This window comes from Microcaecilia unicolor, chromosome 10 (assembly GCF_901765095.1).
Source record: "Microcaecilia unicolor chromosome 10, aMicUni1.1, whole genome shotgun sequence".
Lineage (NCBI taxonomy): Eukaryota > Metazoa > Chordata > Amphibia > Gymnophiona > Siphonopidae > Microcaecilia > Microcaecilia unicolor.
In genome coordinates this window covers 97,744,105-97,769,298 of record NC_044040.1, presented here as the reverse complement: position 1 = coordinate 97,769,298, position 25,194 = coordinate 97,744,105, and the positions used below count along the sequence as shown (strand labels likewise).

At 44.1% G+C, this 25,194-nt stretch overlaps 1 protein-coding gene across 1 annotated transcript in view; it reads right to left on the bottom strand.

The window, feature by feature from the left end:
• Positions 1 to 25,194, bottom strand: part of LOC115478317 (pseudouridine-5'-phosphate glycosidase-like) — a 770,820-nt gene that overhangs the window by 564,078 nt on the left and 181,548 nt on the right. The window contains exon 4 of the mRNA XM_030215622.1: positions 16,248 to 16,422. Within this exon, the coding sequence (XP_030071482.1) occupies positions 16,248 to 16,422 (175 nt within the window). The remainder of the gene's footprint in view (positions 1 to 16,247; positions 16,423 to 25,194) is intronic.

The following is a 25,194-nucleotide window of genomic DNA, read 5'->3' as shown; positions in this document are numbered from 1 at the left end:
CTATAGTGGAAAAAGCTTCACCTGTGGCTTACCAAATTCGCCTCAAGAAAAATTCTCAAGGTGAAGATGTCCTTAAATCGGTCCACAGTAATCAGTTGAGACCATGTCATCCCAGTCATTTTGCCCCAGATACGTGCATTGTTGAAATGACCCAAACTAGCCATGAAGCAGAATAGCTTCTTCTTCTTTAATTTTTCAGCTACAAAAACAATTTTGAAGATTCGGAGATGCTGCGATCTGTGGCCAAGATGATTGAACCGGGTCCCGTGTCTGGAGTCATTCTTCAAGATGTTCCTGACTCCATGCTTCCATCCATTTGTGGTTTTGAAAATTCCTTCCCCTTTGTTCCACATGATTTCCATTGTCTAGTCATGACTGTTGGATTTTCTTTTCCCAAGAATTGTTTTTTCTTGTTGGGGGGAGGTTTGTTTGGTTTTATTTTTACTTGGACAGATACAGTGTTCCTGAAATTGAAGTTCTGGATGTGTTTTTGTTTTTGGACATTTCATTGACTTTCTTTTTGAACTGTGTCAAATTCTTATGTTTTTATACTATCTTCATCATTACCATTGACTTTGTTATATTTTGTAGAGGCCAACCATGAGAATTTCTCCACTATGCAACATCTTTGTTTCATGATCATATTCTGTACTAATTTTTGGTGATGCTTTTGCCATGCATTATGTAGTATCATGATTGGATGTTGATTATAATTTCATGTGTTAAGACATAACAACTCGGGCATTCGGCACACACTCAGATGTATCAACCCCCGCCCTCTTCAATACCACACTACAAGCCATATCTTCGATAGAATTGGATTTATTTTGGCCGCAGCCAGGAACATCAAAATTGTTACAACTTAAACAAATTACATTACATCTTCTAATACTCATTATGCCAGCATTTGCATTTCTACCCGGGTACACAGCTTCTACACGTAGTTGCCTATTCTGGGCCACAGGCCAAGCCGTACCAAGCCCCTGTGGCCCCCTGTGCTGTTGAAGGAGGCACCTACCACATTTACAAAATGACGTTCTAGGCCTCCCGGCCATCGAAGCCAGGAGACAAGCTGTATACACGTTGTTTCCTTATAACAAGGCTGCTCACATGCAAGCCTACCATTTGCATCAACTTGATAACTTTCCACACAACTCTTTCTGCAGCAGTAGTTACCCCAAACTTGTAACTGTTATGTGTCAAGCTGCTGTGTACCCATTGCTGGCTGTGCATAAACATTGTAGTCTAACGCCACAGGCCACGGCAACGACACCTCGTTTGCTGTTGTCCCCCACACCTCCTGGCTGCGGCCATGCCATAACACTATGGCTTGTATTTATTCGCAAGTCATGTGGGATCGTATGGCTTTTAATGTACACATAAATGCCTGAAGCATCCCTCCCTTACCTATACCCTGTTATGGCTACTCTATCGCCCTGGCTCCTCTATCACCCTGACAGCCCAGGCTCTCACTTTTCAGTCTCACTGCTGCCCTTCTATACGCCCACCGCCTTCCCCTGTGCCCAATGTACATACGAGTGACCGCATATCCAAATCCGCTGCAGCTCATTCTCGATATGGATACCTGTAATAGAATATAATGGGAAGCGACATGTTAGTACAGTGCAAGCAACCATTCTCACTTTGCTGTAGATGCCTTAATGGGTCCAATGTACCGCTTGTATACATTAGACGGGTCTGATGTAGTGCTTGTATACATTAGGTCACCATCGGCCCAGTCTTTTGATGGCCTCTATGAACACTCCTAGCGCTGCCACTGCCGTAGCTGCCCCAATCCTAAATGAGTGGGTACTGTACATAGTGTATGAATCAGCAGGCTGGTCTTTGGTCTTTGTTTTAAGTCGGCTTGAAGGTTCAGGACAGGGCATGTCCGTTCCGATCCATTTTTGCTTTGCAAATAAGTAGGTCAATTGCCGCGGCTGTAATGGCCGCATCACGTATTAAGAGGGACATGCCCTGGTGGGCATGCTTGTATGTAGCCACCATCTCACTGACTCGCAGAGCACCATGCCAAGCTAATGAGCACGTGCATTTGCCTCGACGGCCCTCGAACTCAGTGTCATATATCTCGACTAATGATGCGAAGAGACGGCCCATTTCCATGCCAGTCCTGGGTTTTCTTTTACCTGGGTAGGGTACTCCTGGCTTGCCCTATCCTCTCATCAGTCTCGTGACAACAAATGACCTAGGTAGATTTTGGACCGCCACCACTTTGGCGAGAAAACTGATGGCTGCGAACACGATTGTGTCTTGTTCCTGTCTGGTTTGCAAGTCTATGTGAGCCCTTGGGTCCTTCCGGAGGGCAGAGGTGACTAGAATCGCAGTCCTCCAGAGGACAGCCGACCAACCCCCTATCTTCACCTGCGGTGACTGCCGTTCACCAGGAGTTGAGCTCCCAGCTGCAGGCGGCCGACGGGACTTCTGGAACCGCGGGGGCTGATGGGCTGACCGAGGGTAGAGAGGACAGGGACCAGGCAGTGGACCTGAGAGGAGCAGTCGAGGCTGATCAGGAACTAGCAGAGGACGAGGCTGGCAGCAAGCAGGGATCGTCAGAAACTAGCAGAGGTCGAGGCTGGCAGCAAGCAGGGATCGTCAGAAGCTAACAGAGGTTGAGGCTGGCAGCAAGCAGGGATCGTCAGAAACTAGCAGAGGTCAAGGCTGGCAGCAAGCAGGGATCGTCAGAAACTAGCAGAGGTCGAGTCACGTCAGATTCAATAGCAGAATCTCTGGAAACAGCATACGGGAGTGAAGTCCTCAGAGACTAGAAGCCGAAGCAAAGACCATGAAAAAGGCGGCTCCTTAAATAGCCCTCCCCATCAGGGAAGAAAGAAACAGCTGGAGACCGTAGGAGACGTCAACCGAGGAGCCTCCAAGAACGATGCAACGTCAGACCCTAGGCGGAGCTTAGCCTCCCGCAGCCAACCAGAGGATCCCAAGGCAGGGTCTTGCTTCCCGGGCTCTGGGCCGGAAGAGAAGCCAGCTAACAAACGCCGGCGCCATGATCGAGGACTCCGATACCGGAAGCCCAATGGCCGGCCCTCGGAAGCAGCGTAGCCGAGATGGCCGGCGATCGGGAGCGGAAGCCAGACAAGTCAGCCAATGACATGGAGAGAGGCGGCCATTCCTGGAGCACGTCCCACGCGGGCGCTGCACTGCCCAGGTGAGAAGCGCGACAGGCAAGGGACGTGACAGATTGAGACCTGGTTTCTGCTAATTCCCTTCATACATGCCGGGGACCGGGAATATATCAGAACCACCCTGCTCTTCTATGTGTTGACTATATGTGCGGTTGTGTATCTTGGCTGCAAGGTGTCTGTTAATTATCGCAGCATCGGGTCCAATTTCCGGGTCTGTGCTCTAAGAACGAGAAAGAGCATCCGCTATAAACATTCTCCCTGCCTGGTATATGTTTAGCTGTAATCACTGCGGAACTATCTGTCTGTGCGCATAACTTGTGGGAAGTGCGTGGCGGACAACTACTGCCATATTGTCTGAGGTAAATACAATCGACTTGTTGAGGTAAATACAATCGACTTGTTAGATACGCCAGGTCCCCCCAGGAAACGTGATATCCTACGTGGTCCCTGCTGGAACCTGAGTTTGCGGCGCTCCCCGCTCCCTGGAAGTAAATCTGCCGCATCTGTCGAGAAACTGCAGGGCTTCTGTGGGAGTGGGTGAATCGTGCCAGAATGAAATCCCATTAGAATGGGCGAAGAACCTGCTAAATCTCGCTTGATGTCCTGTGTACGTCTGAGATGAAAATGTGCTTTGTTCGCTCCCGATGTTGCTAAAGCTATTGGGAATCACCCTTATTGCGAAGCCTACTGGACCCAGAAGTTCCTGTATGTGCTTCAGCCTTGCTTTTTTACAGTGCCACATCGCATTCACCGCTCTGGCAAGTTTATCAATTTTGTCTGGAACATCTAGTTCTAATTCAATACCTAAAAACGTAAGGATTCGCTGTGGGCCTACTGTTTCTTTCGATGGCTAATGGGATGTCCAATTTCTGCGCCAAGTGGTTAAAAACCTGTAACATGTCCGTCCCCTCTTGTGACTCCCGGCCTATGAACAGGAAGTCCTCCAGATAGTGGACCAGAGACCTAGCGGGGGCTAGTTGCTCCACTACCCCGTGCACCAAAATGCTAAGCTGTTTGAAGTCTGCGCACTAGATATGGCCGCACATGGGGACGCATTTATCGCAATAGAACCTCACCTGGAACCTGACACCTAACAAGGGAAAGGGCTGTGGGTGTAAAGGCAAGGGCGAAAAGCCGAATCTCCGTCCACCTTAGCCAAATGCATACTGTAACCGATATATTTGTCCGACCTAGATGCCTTGCAGCTGAATTATTTGAATGGCGTTGTCTACCGATGCATATTGTACTGTACAGCTGCTAGGGTCAATGTAGTCATTTACTGATGTTCCTATGTGGTGGGACAAGTTACGACTGGGCCTACCTTTCCCAAGCTCCTTCCTTGGTATTATGTCTATCAGAGACACAGTCGTTGCCTTGAATGGCGGGTCCACAAACAGACCCGCTATGCAGCATAGGAATAGTTCTTTGGTAAACTTGCCTGCAGCAATCTGTCGATGCCTGTGAATCAAGGATGCATTGTTGGGGTAGTGTTGTAACTGTGGTGTTGGACCTCTAATATGGAATCGTGCAACCAGATTGGAACCCTGTGGTGATGCACCCGTTCTGTCAGGATAATGAACTAACCTTGAAGCTTGATGGCTTCCGGACCCTGTCCTGTGTTAACAGATTGCTGTCTCCTGTCTCTTAAGCTTGATGGGGGGAGCGCTAGCTCCCTCAGTACCCTGTCCCGTGTTAATAGATTGCTGTTCCCTGTCTCTGGGAAGCCTGCATTGCCCTGCAGCGTGCCCGCGCGGGCGTGTCGGGTGCTAGGTGCAATGTCCGCTGTTATATTGGTAGCATAGCCTCCGTCCTGCCTTTGTCCTGACGATATTGCCTGAAAGGACTAGCACTGGTGCTGACCCGATATGTATGGATTGTCTGCACTGCTTTCTTGTAAATTTAATATCGTAGTTAAGCCATGCCCGTCCCCTGAATAGCTCATGCGCTTTTAAACTTGTATTCCATATCCCACACCAAGTCCGGGCCCCTTTCCGTTTCCTTCACTATAGTGAGTGTCCTGAGTATGTGAACAGCCTACGACCAGTCCGTGAAGGACCTGAATATCTTGGGCTTCTTATCCCGCTCGAATGGCAAAGTTACTGTATCCCTGCTTACAGTACCCTTCTCATGCAACTCCCGCACAAGGAGGGAGAAGATATCGATCCACCTGTGTTGTGAGAACAGTACCTAATGCATCGCTCCTGTGATTAAGAACTCCCACATCCTGACTGGTCCCCTGTGCACCGACCGGTGCCACAATCGCATTCTGTCCTGCCATATTGGGCTCTGTTACCCATTCTCATCATCCCGTACGGCATATCTAGTTATGTCATGCGTCTGCGCTGGAAGGAGTGTGGTGCTGTTATTAGACTTACCCCTTGCCGGTACTGGCGGTAGCCCCGCAACTATGGAGGTGGAGTCTGCGGTGCTGCTACCTCCCTTGCAGGCCCCCGCATCTTCTGTGCTTGTGGTGTAGGTCCCTTGTGACTTCTAAGGTCTGGGGCCACAGTACTCCGCGTCTTAGCTGGCGGAGTTTTGGTGGGCCGCTTGGCTGGCCTTGCTGGTGCATATGTCTCCTTCGCATGCTGCAATGGCATTACTGCAATGTAGAGACTAAAAGAATAAACAATTTAAAGTAAAATGACCTCATAATAACTCATTGTGGTGACGCCAGCTTCCCCAGTAGTTGTGTGTATCCTATGGCGCCTGTGTAAACTGTACCTTCCTTGCTCACAGCTGCATATCTGGCTGCGTGCTGTCTGCGCAGTGCGCCCTTCCTTAAATGGCTGGCCTAAAGCCCCACGGGCGATGGCCATTACATTCAAATTTGGCCTGGCCTGGTAGTCAAAATGGCCACCGTATGCAAACTGGGCCGCTAAAATTAAAATGGCCAGGCTCCTGTACACCCAGCAAATAAATCAGTAAGATCGGTGGTCCTTATATCAAAATGGCCGCCGTTTTCAAATTAGCTGCGTTAGTTCATGTGGCCGCTCTAGTCAAAATGACCGCTAAGTGCACATGGCCCTCTAGGACTAACACCGTTGTACCAACCCTTCCCCCCATGGACCTGGTCCTAACGGCAGCTGGGAGTAGCATACTGTAACCGATATGTTTGTCCGACGCCCCTAAGTACTGTGTCCCGCTAGGCTGGCACCAACAATATGTTATCAATTGGTCCGGCCTTTGCAGTGTGTCAAAGACACATGCGTGCGGTATCCAAGGTGGCCGCTGCGGTCAAATGTGTATTTGGAATGTCCGTTCTAGTGAATTTTTAGCGCCATAAAAATGGCCGCCTTTTTCAAATTTTACTGCTAGTCGAAATGGGTGGTGTATTGAAAGTGGTCGCCGTTTTTACAATTGGCACTCCTGCAAATGGCCGCCTTATCGAAATTCACCGCTGCCTTACGTGCCTCTGTAGGTTAATGGCCGACTGTATGGGCAGGCAATTACAACGCATGGCGAAGTGCATGTTCCACCAATTTTGGACTCCCCCTAAGTGGCCCGCAAGAGAAGACCCTGACTAGCGAGGATCACAATGTGGACGTTTCTGCAAAAATCCGCATCTCAAATATCGCATGGCAGGCCAATCATGCAGACATGGCGCCGGTAACGATTAGGATGAACCGTAGTCGACCGAGTAGAAAACAAGGCATGGCCAAAGCGCTGTGTGACATGGGCGGCTTATACAACATGGGCGACTTATACCGCACTAAATTTTACCAAATTAGATAACACGGCGTGGCTGACCACAATGGGGCTTGTATAGCTCTGCATGGCATGGGCGGCTTATACAGCATGGGCGACTCATTTTTGCTGCATTAAATTGAAAATTTGGCGTGGCCGGCCATAACAGGGCTTATGGTCCGTCGCTGTAATGGCATGGACGGCTTATACCGCATTAATTTTTCGAATTAGATAACCCGGCGTGGCCTGCCACAACGGGGCTCGTGTTTTTGTTTTTTTACCACGACCGCTACGTGCCATGGCGTTCGCCGCGGGGTCCAAAACCCATATGTGTACTGCATCGCCATCACCGCATGTTCATTCGAGACCCAAGCTGTAGGTAGTGGGTAGGTACCATGCCACACCAGCAAGGAGCCACATGGCCAGGCAAAAAGACCTCATTATAGGTCGCGGTTAACTACACTAGCACGCATCTCGTGACCTGGCAAGCAAAACTCGCTGTATGTCACTGCTACGGCAACAGCCCACAAACTGGTAAAATTGTGAGTCGCCAGCATCACAAGGCCGGCTAGGACGCGGTTAACAACCCTGGCGCCGTAATCATTCTAAGGGGATTATAAAGCACCACGTGGCCAGCCCACGAGACCTCAGTGTAGGTCGCGGCTACTAACATTAATGCCTGAACCGCTGTACTGCAGATTGTGAGCACCGCGTGGCTGGCCAAAAACGGGTACCGCGCTGTTGCAAACCCACCTGTCATGTGCCATGGGCGGCGTATGTGGGACTCTCCAGCCTAGTGCGCGGAATCCCATGAGATAGGCAGCTAACCCGAGATGGCTGGCCATCCTGGAAAAAGCTAAATGGGGGTCGGCAGGAGAAAGCTAAAACGCCTTGCAGCCACACAAATTTTTAAATGTCCACGTACCGTAAAACTTTTCTCGATTTGCTGGAATATCATGCTCTGCTGGAAGAGCTTCTTTGACTGTACTCTGCACGAGCTGTGCCTGGGACGGATACAAAACGTGTGCCTGTAAAATTTCAGGAGCTGCTGCCCAGCGTTGCTCTTCTCCTGCCTCCAAATTCAAAAGGACTTCCTGTGCAGTTCGAATTCCTCTCTCCTCCTCCCTTGCTCCTCCCCTTCTTTCCTGCCCCCTCCCCTTGCTACCCCTTCTTTCCCTCCCATTACTACCTCTGCTGTCTAGCTGGCCCTCCCCCTGTACCCTCCCCCACACTTCTGTCTTCGCTGGCCTTCAGCCCGGTTGTGGTCGGCCCCCCTTTAACGGGTGTGCCTGGTTCTTTACTAACACCATATTAGTGTTCCAGTATTCAGTAATTTGCTGTATTAGCATTTTTGAATTTACTTTTGAACATTGTTATATGATTGCATGAAGTATTTGCTTCTAGTTTTCATTTTGACAGAGTGTTAGTTTTGAGTCGCTGAAATTTACTGTTTATGCTTCTCATTAGTTTTGACCATGAATCCTGGTTCTAACCTGTTTAGTTGTATTGTTAGTTAGGTTGGAGAAGGCCTTTACGCCTTTGTAGTCATTTCCATCTCCAAGGGGGGGAATCTGTAGGGGTATTTACCTGAGATCTCATCTTTGTTGTTCTTGGCCTATACAAGCCTGAACCATTCTTATAATAAAATGGATTCTGCAGCCTGTGACCTGAATACATCTGCAACTAGCAGAATCCAGCTTTCTTGCAAAGTAAAATTACTGCTGAGCACTGCAAGTCTTTCTTCAGCCAAGGACATATTCTTTGTTGCAAATTTGCCCATTAGCTCCTGGGAAGCTTGAAGGAGAAAAACACCCATGGCTCCCAAAAGTATGGAAAAGTACAGGGAGATTGCATGCCATCTATAACAAAGGCTCTCTTCTTGACCATGATGCTGGCTGGGCATTATGTCCTCGTTTGTAATTGGTCCACAGGTATCAACTGACTGCTTGGATACCAGAGGTTTGGACGGAAGAAACTTCAGTTAGAGAGGTGGTTGGAGGAAGAATAGCGGGGTGAGACCACCAGAGTTGGAAGGAGACCAGCAGAGAGTTGGAGACCGGGAGAGGAGGAGAGAGACCAGAAGGAAGAACACCAGAGGATTTGCCAGTGAACAGAAAGCTCTAAAGAGAGCAAGAGACTATTTTCCTAACCAGTGAACTGCATGCCTTGTAACAAACTCAAGGTTACCTCAGCTTTCACATCAGATCTCATCTAAGACTGTACCATTTTGCATTCAGAGATACAATTCTTGGACCTATTCCTGGGAGGCTCGCTGACACTTCAGCTCGAGTGAGGAAAAATCCACTTCTCTACCACTGGGAGACTGCCAGATGGCAAGGTGAGATTCAGGATTTATTACCTATAGATGGGGATAGTGAGTCCTTAGTTTATCTGAGACAGATATATTACATCAGGACTTTTGGTCTATGTTTTCAGCTGCTAACTGTATTTTGCATACGACGTGTGATAAGTTCTCATAAGAATCATTAGGATATCAGTTGTGATTGTTATAGTCACTTCTTTAGTTAGGATTGTTAGGATAATCAGATGGTAATCTATTTTGGTGATAAATCTAATTGTATAGCAAATTATTTTTGTATGTTGCTTGGCACTTTGCTTCAGAACTATTTATATATTTTTTTCTTACATAATAAACAATCTATTTCATCTCTGTGGCATGGTTTATTCTCACAGCACAGCTAAGCTAGCATGTCAGTCTGATTACAGAGACACCCCTAGAACTGAGTTCATTTCATTGCTATCTGGTAATGTTATCTGATAAGTACCTCTAAGCTACTGCCCTACACTACTCTGCTTTGGATAGTTCTAAGGTGACTGATAGCTGTTCTTCTCTGGAGACACTACTCTGTGATATTCCACAACTGATCCTTTCTACTGTGCAGTAGGATTCCTTAGGTGGACCAATCATGGTAAATTAAATTCTAGCTGCTATTAAAGGTCTTGTTGCCCATAAATCACCAGGCTCAGATGGCATACCTATGGAATTTTACAGATTAGTCAGTAAAGAATTGATTCTCCCCCCTCCCCCCACACTGTTGATAATCTTTCAATCCCTGACAACATTGCAAAACTTGGACGGATCGCTCTCTGAGGCCAGCAGTATAGTCATTGAAAAGCCAGATCATGATCCAAGCCAAGCTGAGAATTATCGACCAGTCTCTTTGATCAACACAAACTCTAAGATATATTCTATAATGTTAATATGTTGCTTACTGTAATTGGAGATCTTATTGGCCCAGAAGAAACTGGTTTCTTCCCAGGATTTTTCAGCAGAAAATACCATATTGATTTGTGACATTATTCAGATTACCTCTATTCATCAAACAGCTGAGGTGGCATTAACTCTGGATGCCAAAAAGGCTTTTGACAGTGTAGAATGGCATTATCTGTTTTTGGTTCTCACTTAGTTCAGTTTTGGGCCCTCATTTCTACAGTGTATAATTATATATATACTAACCCCCAGGCCCTGATTTCTATTAATGGCTGCCTTTCCACTACTATTACTTTGCATCGGTGCACGAGACAAGGCTATCCCCTGTCTCTATTGCTGTTTAATTTAGCCCTTAAGCCGCTCTTGCTGTCAATCAAAGCTGCACCGAATATCATAAGGGTTGTATATGCTGGTGTGGAATGCAAATATGTAGCATATGCTGATGACTTACTGCTCTTTTTAGAGAAATATTCCATCCCTGAATTGATGCAGCTCATCCTATTGTTTAGTACCGATTCGGGCTATGTAATCAACTGGCAGAAATCAGAGATAATGCCACTCAATACCTACACCTTTTTGACTGATTCATATTTGCAGTCTTTTCATAAAGCACTGTAGGAATTTAAATATCTGGGCCTTTGGTTCATGTGTACTTTAGAAGATACAGTGACATGTAATGTGGAGAACTTAAAGGCAAGATTGAAAGAGCTCATCCAGGCATGGTCATTTCTGCTCCTCTCTTGGTGGGGGAGGATAGAGACAATCTGCATGGCCCTATTACCTAGAATTCTTTATATCCTGCAGATGCTTACAGTTCCCTGATTCTATTTACAAATTGTTTGAATGACTTCTGCTGGGATTTTTTTGGAAGGGGGAAGCCAGCGCCCATTGCTTTGAAAACTTTGAAGCTGCCTCAGTCTCGAGGCAGAGTTAAATTTGCAGACTTCTGACGATATCATACAGCCTTCCTGCTTTGACAAGGTGGCCAATGGCTCCAGAAGAGTGGCTCACTGCCTTCTTAGAGATATATTGAAGAACAAGTTTAAGTGCCACTTCCACTTATTTATGCAGTGGGCTATGTACCTCCTACTCCACTAGTGATGCTAAGAACTATCCTAGCCATTTTCACAGCCTTTAGGAGATGGGCTCAGTCCTTTGACCCTGAAGATAGGGTATCTTCCTGTATGTGTCAAAATAGAAAAGAAAGTAATTAGTTGGCACATCTGGCAACAATGTGGCCTCTGGTCTCTTTCTCACATTGTGGCACACAATGGTTTTCTTTCTTTTCCCATGCTAAGGGAATGCTACAATCTCCCTGCCACTCAGTACTTCAGGTGGCTTCAACTGTATCATATATTGTTGGGCAGTGGACTGGCTCTACATGACCTCTGTGAAGTCTGTCCCTTGCGTCATGCTCTTACTACACTTACTGTCCAACTGCATGTTGCCTTGATCATATATAAATATTTGCAAAACTCTAATAAAGCTGCCTTGACTGGTTTACAGGCAGTATGGGAATGAGATTTGGTTGTCATTGAGGGAGAGTTTGATTGGGAGGCAATGTGGGTTAATGCAGTGGTGTTCCTAGGGGGGCTGACACCCGGGGCGGATCGCCGATGCGCCCCACCCCCTGGGTGCAGCGACGCCCCCCCCCCCCCCCAGCGAAAGAACCCCCCCCCGATCCTCCGGCGAAAGAACCCCCCCCCTGGGTGCACGCCGCTGGGAGGGGGTGCCGCGTGCCTGCCGGCTCTTCGTTTTCATGCTCCCTCTGCCCCGGAACAGGAAGTAACCTGTTCCGGGGCAAAGGGAGCATGAAAACAAAGAGCTGACAGGCGCGCGGCACCCCCCCCCCCCAGCGGCGTGCACCCGGGGCGGACCGCCCCCCCCCCCCTTGGTACGTCACTGGGTTAATGTATTTAAAACGTCTAAATCAGGTTCTCGCACACCGACATTTTTTATTTACTTCATAAAAGCTACTGAACTTCAGTTAAGCTAACTAAATACCTCACTGATACGGGAAGCCTTGTTGGATGTGTAAGTCCCATATTGGAACTCTATCACGTGTTTTGTATGAATGTATGTTTTTGAAAAATTACTAGGATGGTATATGGTCTCATATTTTTGTAATATGAGACCATATACCAAGAAAAATGTCAGGAAGTATTTTTTCACGGAGAGAGTGGTAGATACTTGGAATGCCCTCCCGCAGGAGGTGGTAGAGATGAAAACGGTAGCGGAATTCAAGCATGCATGAGATAAACATAAAGGAATCCTGTTCAGAAGGAATGGATCCTCAGAAGCTTAGCCGAGATTGGGAGGCAGGGCTGGTGTTTGGGAGGCGGGGATAGTGCTGGGCAAGACTTCTACATTCTGTGCCCTGAAAATAACAGATACAAATCAAGGTAAGGTATACACAAGAAGTAGCATGAGTTTATTTTGTTGGGCAGACTAGATGGATCGTGCAGGTCTTTTTCTGTCGTCATCTACTATGTTACTACGTTACTATATTATTAAATATTCAGAAGCCACACGCTTATAGTCTGGAAATCTTTAGGGTTGAATAGTCCTTTTCCACTGGTTGCACAGCATTTGTTTGATATGTTTCTGATGGTCACTGTTAAATTTTTACTCCTGCATTGGAAAGATATTTCCACTCTTGGTATGCATCAATGGTGGAATACTGTATGTTTATAGCATAGATATGAGGAGGTTATTATGAAAAATTACTCTCTTAGAAAGAATTACTGAGCCAAGTTGGATGATTATATTTCTACTGCTTTGTACTGATGGAGTATGATTCCTCTGTTTCATTTCTGTGATGGCAGTTTATTTTTTCTCTGTTTTGAAAAATCTGTAAAAATATTTGAACCAACAGTTAGTCAAATAAAAAAAGGTGCCATTTTATCTTCTTTTCTTGCTTTGTTATATTTTTATTTGTTACCTTTAAAAGTGGACTAATATGGTTATCACATTAGCTTACTCAAGTTGAGAAGAATTTTAAAAAAAAAACATTACTCCAAGGTAATTTACCAAACTCATCATGGGAACCTCAAAAAAAAAAAAAAAAAAAAAAAAAGGCTCCAATGTAAGGGTCTGGTCTTTCAACAGTACAAATCCTATCCTTTGTGATTCAATGGCTCTAGACGCATCTAGAAAAACCTGAAAATTAAATCCACTATAGACCACTTCTTTCTTCCTAAAATATAATTCAAATCTGCCATCCCCACAGCTTCCTCCCACTCTCTCAGTAATATTACAGTTCAGAACCTTCTAATAACAAAATCTCTTTTAAATACATCCTCAGTAAAACGGTAACTCTGATGATTATAAGGAAAATTCAAAAATTGTAAATGTTTTGTCCTAGATATATTCTCTAGGGACTACAATTACCTGTGGATACTCAGACTGTCCTTCATAGCAAGATATATTAACCTATGGCTCCACAAGTCTGATCTAAGACTCCAGGGCAGATATTCTTATAGAGAAGCAAAAGAGGCTGATCATATCAAAGGTGATCAAAGTCAGAGACAACCAGTCACAGAAGAGGGTGAAGAAAATAAAATACCAGTATGGTAAAAGGTGACTTCATTGACTAAATAATTCTTAGACACAAGAACCTCTTCTGTGACTTGTTTCAATTTGAATTTGTTCAAGTGGGACACTATACCTTCCTTGACCAAGAGATATTTATTCATGCGCTCCATCGTCAGTCGATATAAAATTGAGCACTCATCGATTGACCCCTGATGAAGGCTTTTTAGAGCCGAAACACAGACCATGTAGGGTCCAAATAAAGTTGTGTTTGGAGCATCTTATCCTGGTGTTTGGATTGATCTCTTGAATTTGATTCTTTTGGAAAGTGTGAACCCCATTTGTTTTTGCGGTTATTCATAGGCGCAATCAATTGAGAGGTGATAGACAACACTGATTTCCTCTTTCATTTTTGTTTACCCATTTCAGACAAGAAAAGAAATAGGAAACTGTACCTTCAGAATTACAGTGGGTCAAACAGAATCCCAGCTCCTCAGCTCCTCCTAGGCTCTTAAGGGATTCCAAAGGGGCCTGGTACTCACGCAGCCACAAGCTGCAATAGGAGCTCTCTTATGCACCCCTTGCAGTGCTCTTAAGATGATGTCAGATGCCACAAAGGAGGTGAGTTTTCCAAAGATACAATACTCCATGCACTACTGGCAAGCTACTAACCCCTCCTCTCAGTTCCAACCAGCTTACAGTCACAGCTCTCTCTTATGCGCTCCTCACAATGCTCTTTTTTAACGATATCAGATGATGCAAAAGAGGTGAGATCTTCCCAAGGGTACAGCTCTCCCTGCAGTACTAGCAAGCTGGTAACTTCCCCTCTCAGCCCCAAATAAACAGTTATTTAACAGTCAAATTCAACCACAAAATGGATAATTGTCAGCTCCATCTCTCCAGAGCCAAACATCTGAATCTGTATTTTGAATTATGAGCATATAGCTTTAAATAGTGATTGGTTTTACATTTTGTATTTGAAAATTTGAAGTTTTCTGCAGCTGACTACTTACTTATTAAGGATATCCACTTGATCTTTGTGGAAGTGCTAAAAGGCTTCAAATTTTACCATACATGTTCTGCCCCCATATTCATGGAGGCAGGGTATATTGTGATGTCTATTTATTATGAGTAATATTTGTATTTAATTGCATTATTTATTAGGACTGCTTTTCCTATAGTTTGCAGTTCCTGTGATTGATTCCTTGTGAGCTTTCCCCATTGGCTATTAGTTCTGAGCTAGGGCCAGCCCTCCCTTTCTGCCCCTGTGGGCTGTGTGAGAGAGCCCAGTCTTCCTGGCAGCAGATGTTCTAGGGGCTGATCCCTCCTTAATTACAATTCCATCAAGATTTTTAACCATCTTTCCCCAAGCAATCTCCTCAAGGCATCACCCAAAGACATCACCCCAAGGAATCTTCCCAAGTCATCTCCCAAAGTCATCATACCTAGGGTTACCATATGACTCCAGAAAAAGGAGGACAGATTGAGCCAGTCTGGGTTTTACTTCCATTGCTTTCAATGGAAGCAAAACCCCGAACTGGATCAATGTGTCCTCCTTTTTCAGGAGCCATATGGTAACCCTAATCATACCCCAAATCATTCCTCTTTTATTTTCTCTGAGTCCTTCCCTTTATTTTCCTTGAGTATTACAGCTTTTCCTCTCAGTTGGGCTGAGGTTCCGGTCATCTCTTTGCCTCTGAAGTGGCTAGATACAGACTCTATGGACAGAAGGCCACAATTCTTTTACAATCAACTGAACTGTAAAATTGGATTTTCTTTGTTTAATCTGAGTACTACAATAAAAAATATTTGCTTAAGAATTGAAAGTCTACTAGTGAAGCTTCTGCTTGGGTATGGTTTATGCTGGCTGTTCAAGCCAGGGGCGTATCTGCATGGGGCCTCAGGGGCCTGGGCCCCCGCAGATTTTGCCCTGGACCCCCCTACCGCCATCAACCCTCCCCTGCTGCCGTTCTTACTTTTGCTGGCGGGGGACCCCAACCCCCGCCAGCCGAGGTCTGCTTCCACCTGCCGCTGCCGTAAAAACTTCTTCTTCAGCCGGCGGGGGACCCCAAACCCCCGCCAGCCGCCCCGCGGTGTTTAAAATTCATCTTCGGCCTCCGTGGCCGTGCTGCTGTGATAGGCGCTGTTGAAATCCACTTCGGAGTCTGACGTCGCAGCACGTACAACGTACAACGACGTCAGACTCCGAAGTGGATTTCAACAGCGCCTATCACAGCAGCACGGCCACGGAGGCCGAAGATGAATTTTAAACACCGCGGGGCGGCTGGCGGGGGTTTGGGGTCCCCCGCCGGCTGAAGAAGAAGTTTTTACGGCAGCGGCAGGTGGAAGCAGACCTCGGCTGGCGGGGGTTGGGGTCCCCCGCCAGCAAAAGTAAGAACGGCAGCGGGGGAGGGTTGGCGGCGGGAGGGGGGTGGAGAGAGTCATTGGTGGCGGTGGGGGCTCGGCGGTGGGGGCTCGGCGGCGGGGGGGGGGGGGCTAAAATGTGCCCCCTCCCTCTGGCTCTGGCCCCCCCTACCGCCGGAGTCCAGATACGCCCCTGGTTCAAGCTACACTATACTATGCCTAGAACAAGTATACTTTGTCAGAACAGTACAATATAGTATTGAAATAGTGTACTGTACCTGGCTAAGGGCGTGGGGAAGATCTCTCCTAGATATCTTAATACTATGATTACTCTTTCCCAAAACTTGCAGCTCTTCCTCGCTGAGGCCAATGTGAATTCTGCCACAGATTACACCTACTGTGGCTGGCACAGATCCATTGTGTCTTACAATGTCTTCTACTTTACGGGCTATGCTGGAATACAAACAAGGTAAAAAAACAAGCTTAGCTTTCTGTCTGAATCAGCCAATACCATATACCAACAGTATTCATTGCTTCACATCTACACGGTATATGGAAAAAACATAACCCCATGTTTCAAAATACTTTGCAATTATTTAAACATTTAGTATGACTTTTGAAAATACATTAGTCCAACTTTTATTAGGAAACTCCCTTAGCAAATATTTTGAACTGTATGCCTTATTTTGTTGCAAAAATTTAAACACAACTTTATCTTCTTCCTCAATGACGTCATTTTAACAACAGGGATCATCCAGTTTTTACAGCATCTTGCTGTAACACTTGTTGATAACAGTAATATTTTTTTAATAATAATACATTTGTTTTTGGGTTATTTGGAAAAATGTTGGGGCTCCCATTTTTCCAGCCACCGTGTAGTTAGCTTGGTTCATTCTCTCACTCTAAAATGAAAGAACCAATGTTCTAAACTGCACTGTGGCCTCTAAATATGTTTTTAAATGAAAGTGAAAAAACAAAGTAGCGTGATCAACACGACACTTCCAAGACACCATGGAGGCGAGTAAGAGATAATCAACCTTTATTAAAAAATGTAAAAAACTTAAGACTCAACACGGAGCTGTGTTTTGGCGAAAAACGCCTGCTTCAAGAGTCTACAAATTAAAAGGAGTATACAATTACAATGCATAGAAAATAAGTACATAAGTACATAAGTAATGCCATACTGGGAAAAGACCAGGGGTCCATTGAGCCCAGCATTCTGTCCACGACAGCGGCCAATCCAGACCAAGGGCACCTGGCAAGCTTCCCAAACGTACAAACATGTGACTTATTATAAGAATATGAAAAGTAATGACTAATAAAGCAAGGAGGTTTTTTTAACAAAGACATAAAAGGCGTTTGCTAAAAAGATAAATAATAAACATCCAAGAAAACTGTAAATTACATAGAGCTAATTAAAAAGGAGGGACTGTATAAATTGGACTATTAATATAAACAGCAATACAAAAAGGTATTAATAAAAGAGCTAAAGCTTATGATTGGTCTATTCACCTATCACTAGTCTTTTTAAAGGTACATATCATTCCTCTTGTTTTCCCTGTACATTTTGCTATTTTCTCCTTTCTACATGTATCTCTTCATCTTTCTATATGTATCTCTTCATGTTTCACATTGTCCACTTTTTAGGCTTGATTTGGCTTGCTTGCTTAACTGCCCCATCCATTGGCTTACAGAACAAACAGGTTAGCATTAAAATCTTACTCATCCTTGATATACACATTTGGCCACCTTGAATTCTGTTTCTGATGGACATAACTAAGGTTTCATCTCTAAAATAATTGTATTCGCTTTTCATATTCTTATAATAAGTCACATATATTTTTATGCATTTTAAGCATTGTTATTTTCTATGCATTGTAATTGTATACTCCTTTTAATTTGTAGATTCCTGAAGCAGGCGTTTTTTCGCCGAAACACAGCTCCGTGTCGTCTTTTTTTTTATTATTATTATTTCAAATATAATTGATAAACAATCATTATCAAGCCTAAGCTTGTACAGAAAAAATTACCAATAGTGGAATAAAAAAAGAAAAATAGAACATATTCCAAAGTAATTAGAAACCTGTCTAACATAGAAGTGTCTTTTACTTTACAGACCTCTAATAAACGTCAATAAACGTTAACATTCTCTAAATCCCAAAGAGTGTTAGGTTACAAGGAATTCTGTAAGCTGAGATGGCTGAAAAAAAAAAACATATTTGACTGATTGAAATCTGACTATGCATTTACACGGATATCAAAGGTGAAAAGTAGCCCCAATCTGAAGGACTCCTTGCTTAAGCAGCAAAAACTGCCTACGTCTTTTTTGAGTCTCTTTTGTGACATCTGGGAATATTGATATTTTGAGATCTATAAATTCTTTATTTTATTGTTAAAGAACATTTTCATGATCCATACTTTATCCAAAGTTAACGCAACAGTTGCCAGTAAAGTAGAGGGAATGGCCAAATCCACATCAGAGGATTCAAGAATGGCTGAAACATCCAAAAGAGGTTCAGCTTGGTTAGTAGACGATTGTGCTTCTGTTGGTTTATTTGGAAGATAATATATCTGGGAAAAAGGGGGAATAGTATCTTCTTTAAGTCTAAAAATTTCCTTAAGATATCTGTTCAACATTTCCCTAGGTGTTACCGATGGCACCTTAGGGAAATTAAAAAATCTTAAATTGTTTGATCTCAGGGAATTTTCCAAAGTCTCAATCTTCCTTCGCATACTTATATTGTCTTTTATCATTGTTGTTTGAATTGTTTGAAATTGAGCAACATTTTTTTCCTGAGTTTCTACTTTTTCTACAGTTTTCTTTATTTCATTATTTACTATTTCCAACTCCTCTTCTAATTTTTTTGTCCTGGTCTCGAGCCTGGGTTTGAGGACATAAAACCTTACCCAGGTTAACAATTAAGGCCCAAAGATTTTCCAGAGTCACTTCAGCCGGTTTCTCTTGCAAAAATAGGGGAAAATTTAAAGTCTGTACCTGATTTGTTGAATTGTTGTTTTCAGCTTTCTTTTCACTTGCCAAACGTTCTCCCGCAGTTTCCCTCAGGGGTGTCGAGTCTTTTAAGTTTTTTACATTTTTTAATAAAGGTTGATTATCTCTTACTGACCTCCACGTTGATCATACAGCACACTACTTTTTAGGGTTTTTTAATCTTTACCCTTGTAGCGGATCTAGTTTCTCCATTTTTGTTGTTTTTTTTATTTGAATGAAAGTGAAGAAGATATGCAAAATTACATTTACAAGAAATTATGCACACAGTTTGCTCTTTTTCAAACAATATTTATAGCCCCATTTACTAACCTGCATTAATTTAACATGTGCTAACACATATTACTGTGTGTTGATGCAAATTAACACCCATTATTTTGCACGTCCAAATATTCTCAGTGGGTCACTACTTGCTAAATACATAACTTGAATTAAGGCCTGTTACACAGTTGATGTACATTAGTAAATCAGGCCACTAATTTTTCAAACTACAATGCAAAATATAACTAATGAATAACTTTGCATAATTATTCAGCTCATCAGATGTTTCCATAGATAAATTGTGCCTGAATTGAAAGGTTACTTTTTGCAAAACTATACCTGAAGAAAGTGTACATCGATCTTTTTGCAATAAAGCCCACTGTTTCACACAAACTTTAATTTTCACAAAACCAGTGTTCATATTACTATAGGACTAGTTTTTAGGAGAAAAATAGCATGTGAAATTAGTTTATTTCTGTTTGGGATTTTTTTTTCAAAAGAGAAAGGGGGGGGGAATCTGGTATTTAAACTGACTAGGAATAAAATATTTAAAAATGCACTATAGACAACAGTGTAGGAAGTAAAATGGGGAAATGGGGGATTCAGTATTTAAACTGATTAGAATCAGTTCTACTGTATGCCAAACAGTTTTCTAGGGGCCAGAGGGCATCTTTTGAGAGGCAGGCCATATTATTGTTTCTAGACCAAAGGTCTCTTTCAAGAGCAGTTTTTAGTAGCTTAGGGGTTTTTTTACAAAGCCATGCTAGTGATTCCTGCATGGCAAATGAGAGGAAGCCCATTCAGTTCCTATGGGCTTCCTCTCATTTGCGGCTTTGTAAAAGAAGCCCTTAGGTATTAATCTGATATTTAGAGTGAAAGAGTTCTATAGGGTTTGGACTGACCCTGTGAAATGTTTCTTTCTAGTACCTGTGAGGTGTATTTTTTTATGTTGCCATTACTAGGCTCTGACAGCAAGCACAGAGAGTGGGAAGGAATGCATTGGCTCCACCTGTCTGCAGTGCACTGCACCCACCACCACTAGACTACTTCAGGTACCTGCATGCTGCTCTAATGGACCTGAGTATAATATCTGAGGCTGGCATAAAGGCTGATAAGTAATGTTTTTAATCACATTTTTGGGGGTGGGAAGGGGAGTAAGGGGAGGTCATCCCTCCAATGCTCATCTGGTCATTTAGGGCACTTTTTGTGGCTTATTCGTTAATAGACCAAAACGTTCAACTTATAGCCCTGAATGTTTTTGTTTGTGCCCAGGGCCGCCGAGAGACTGGGGCAGGCCCGGGACAAGGCCGCCCCCGGGCCCCCACCCCACTCGAGGTCGCCGGGCCCCCCCCCCCCCCCCCCCGCCACCAGGCCAGGCTCTCTCTCCATCCCCGGGCCCTCTGCACTGACCTTAAGCGCCTCGCCTTCAAAAGCGCAGCAAGCTGCAGCAGACCACGCCTTCCTTCCATGTCCCACCCTCGCGGAAGTTACGTCAGGTGAGGGCGGGACACGGAAGGAAGGAGTGGTCTGCCGCTGTTTGCTGCGCTTTCAAAGGTGAGGCGCTTAAGTTCAATGTCAGGGAGCAACGGAGGGCGGGCAGGCCCTCCCCGGAGGCCCGGGCCCGGGGAATTTTGTCCCCCCTGTCCCCCCCTCTCGGCGGCCCTGTTTGTGCCATTATGGCAGAAAAACAACCAAGTATTAGGAACGCCCAGATCCTGCCCTTAACAGACCCCCAACAAGCCCCCTTCTGATTTGAACGCATTTCTGATGGACTTCATAGAAAAATGTCAAACTTGGTTTCAACAAATATCAATTTGGACGTTTTTGTGAGAAAAATGTCCAAATGCAGATTTTTGCCACTTTTTGGCCCTTTTTCTCTTTTGAAAATGAGCCCCAGTGTAACCTTGGTGATAACTTGGTTGTTCTGTGCATAGCTGTGCAGGGAATGAGTGCATTCCAATCACTTCATTTCTTCTAGTGCTGCACATTGTAAACAGAATGTCCTTGTTGTTTTTACAAAATGTATTTATTTCCATACACTGCCTGAACTGTCACAAGAACAATAAAAAACTTACTAGATCTGTTTTGTAGCCCTGTAAATGGATATGCTCCTACTTGATAGAGTCAGCAATACTAAACAAGCAGGCATCTTAGATGGTGAAGATAGGATTTCAGATTGAGTGCCTTCCCTTTGATTTACTTCCTAATTATGTTAATTGGCTCAGGGAAAGGTACAACACATTTGCTTAGTATTCTATGAAGACAGAGTCAAATTGCCAGTGCACTTACTTGTGCTGTGGGACAATTGTGGGGCTTCAGTGCCTTAGAGGTCATGAGACTGGCAGTTTTCTGTGAGTATATTTATTATTCTCTATGACCTGAACCTATTAAGTCACATACGCTCTGCAGGAGTAAGCTTTCGGCTACCAGCTCCTGCTTGATTTGCTTCTGTGGACATGCTGCTTTTGCCTACTTTGGACATCAGTACTCCGTCTCCGGGAGTTCAATCCAGCCCCACTCCGATGACAGTTATGGCGGGCTCAGTGCCAACGGCTCCTGCGCTCTGCAAGGCTTCGGTGGCCATTTTGTCAGCAGGTTCTTCACCCGCTACCATGTTCCAAGATGTTGGTTTTGTGGGGGTAGAAGTCTCTTCCCTGCTGTTTTCATTTGAATTTGTTCTTTTATTACCTCAGGCCTTTTTATTAAAGTCAGCTCAAGCTGCCTCTCTTCCATTAACATTGTTTTTGAGGAGCAACTTTCTAAAAAAAGAAAACTTTCTGTTTCGCAGGATTTAAAGAATGCTCCTCCTCGGTACTCAGAGAAGGTTTTATCTGTATATTCTGACTGTCTTTGTTCTGCTGATGGCCCTGACTTGGACATTTCAGAGGCAGACAGGGGTGATGATCCTACTGTAAGTAGGCTGTTTTTGAGAGTTGAGTTGCCTCTGTTGATCAAAAAATTTATAAAAGCTTTAAACATTTCTTCCCCTGCTTCTCAGTCCTCTGGTCCTGCTCTATCAATTATGCAAGTTACTAAGAGACCTCCTGTATCTTTCCATATTCATGAGGCTATGCAGGAGCTTATTGCAGCTCAGTGGGAGACCCCTGATTCTAACCTCTGGGTGGTTCGTGCTATGTCCAAATTATATCCCCTTCTGATGTCTGATTTAGAGCAGTTTGTTCTGCCTAAGATGGATGCCCTTATTATGGCAGTTACTAAACTTACCACTATCCCTGTTGAAGGAGGCACTGCATTAAAGGATATGAATGACCGCAAGCTTGAGGCTTCCTTGAAGCTTGCCTTTCAATAAGCTAAATTCTCAGGCAGCAATTTCTTTTTCTTTTGTAGCAAGGGATTCTTTATTGTGGATTCAAAAATTGCCCACATTGGACTCGCCTCCAGACTTTCTCCCTACCCTAGAAGTGGGGTTGTCCTATTTGTCAGACGCTCTTTATAATACTCTCAAAGCGTCAGCTAAGGGTATGGCCTTGGCCATTATGGCACAATGCTGGCTATGGTTGAGGTATTAGACGGCTGAAACTTCACCAAATTTCATTTGGTGAAGTTGCTTTTTTGGGGGAAACTTCTCTTTGATGCGGATTTGGAGAAGGTTGTTAAAAAGCTGGGAGATTCCAAGGTCCAGCAGCTACCTGAGGACAAGTCTAAGCCTATCTCCAGGCTGCTAAGTCTCATTTTTGAGATGCACGGAGATAAAGACCATGGAAGTCTAGGGCTCTTGCTCAAAAAAGTCACTTTTCTCAGACTCAGTCTTCCTTTCGAGGAGGCAAGCAGCCCTTTTCTGCTTCCTCAAGAACCTCTCCCTCTTCGCAGCTCTCGCAATGATGGGGTTAAGGTTCACTCCTTGTACTTAGACTTAGGTGGGCGTCTTTCCTGCTTTTACAAGGAGTGGACCTTGCAGACCTGCAGACTAATGGGTCCTTGATATCATTCTCTATGACTACAAACTAGAATTTTCAAAGCCACTCGCAGATCTTTTCATGCTGTCCCGTTACGGTAGCTCTGCAAAGACTCGGGCACTGCTAACTACCTTAGCCTCTTTAAGGTGACTGGGGGCCATTCAGCCCATTCCTCTAGCAGAGGGGGGCACGGGTCAATATTCCATCTATTTTGTTGTCCCAAAGAAAGAAGACTCTTTTCGCTGGGTCCTGGATCTCAGAGGGATGAACAGGTCTCTTAGAGTGCTGCACTTCTGCATGGAGACTCTTCGTTCTGTCATAACCTTGGTCTAGCCAGGTGAGTTTCTCACCTCATTGGACCTCAACGAGGCTTATTTTCATATCCCAATTTGGCCTCCTCACAGGAAATTTCTCCAGTTTGTGATTCTAGGAGATCATTTTCAATTCAAGGCCATGCCTTTTGGCCTTGCCACTGCACCTCGTACGTTTTCAAAAGTTATGGTGATGGTGGCAGCCTTTCTTCACCGGCAAAGAATCCAGGTACATCCTTACCTAGATGACTGCCTAATTCAGGCACCTTCTTATCAAGAGAACCTTCACAGTATACAGATAGTTCTGTCTCTTCTTTCTGCACTGGATTGGGTGGTGAATTACAGCAAGAGTCATCTCACTCCAACCCAGACCCTGAAGTTTCTAGGAGTGTGCTTCAATGCCCAGGTGGGGGAGGTTTTCCTGCCTCAGCATCATCAGCTCAAGCTCAAACTGCAAAAGCTCAGTCTTGTCTCTCTTCCCTGCCCATGAGTGTGGGATTGTGCTGAGGTTCTTGGTTCTATGGTGGCAACTTTATCGTTTATTTATTTACTATACCGTTACTTCTTACATAGCAAATCGGAACGGTTTACATCTTTAAAATATAAATGACATATAATCATATCTTTAAAAATACAAATAAAAATACAACAGTATTCTAACATAAAAGAAATCCATTTATGATAGGACAGCTTTAACAAAATTTCCATACTAGAGAAAGCAAGCCAATTACATACAGTATATCACTAATACATAGCACATTCAAATAATACTGCTACCTTAACATAATATATTCCCTGTTCAAATAAACCATATTTCATTTCCTGAGTGGTTCTCCCCAAATAATTGACACTGAATTTCCCTTTATAAACAGCACTAGATATCAAAAGCTATTTGAAAGAAATACGTTTTTAAAGCTTTACAAAAGAGCAAAAATGATTCTTCTACCCTAATATATTTTGGGAAAGAATTCCACAAAGATGGTGATAAGAAAAAAAAATGGCTGAAGCTCACATTGATTCCCACCTCGCTCTTGAAGGTGGTGGGATTACCAACCTATTATTAGTAAGTGAACATAAAGTTCGTGACGGTGTGTATGGAATAGTTAAATCTGCAAGATATGATGGTGTGGATAGATATAACGCTTTATATGTAAGGATGAGAACCTTAAAAGAAATTCTCAGATCAATCGGAGTCCAATGTAGTTGACATAATAAAGGAGTAGCCTTATCATATCTTGAAGCTCTACAAATTATACAAGCAGCTGTATTTTGAATAGTTTGTAAGCGTTTCTAGTTAAATTTTGTAATGCCCGCATAGCAGATGTTACAATAATGGAGACGTGTCATTATATTTATTTATTTATTTATTGCATTTGTATCCCACATTTTCCCACCTTTTTGCGGGCTCAGTGTGGCTTACAATACGATATGAATGATGGAAATACAATTTGTTACAACTTGGTTATGGATTACATTGTGAACAGTTATACAAGACAATCAAAGTGTTGTTAAGGAATATAAACACTGGAATCAAACCTTGAAACATTGGAAGGAGACAGCGGGAGGTTAAAAGGGCATTATGTATGGTATACATATTTCTGTGAGTAAAGGTATGAGTGAGGTGAGACTACGGGGGATGAGAGTTCAGAAGTGGATGTATTGATGCATTAGTGAACAGTGAGTGTGGACTTTATGTGTTTTGCTTCTTTCCGTAGATTTTTTCAAAAAG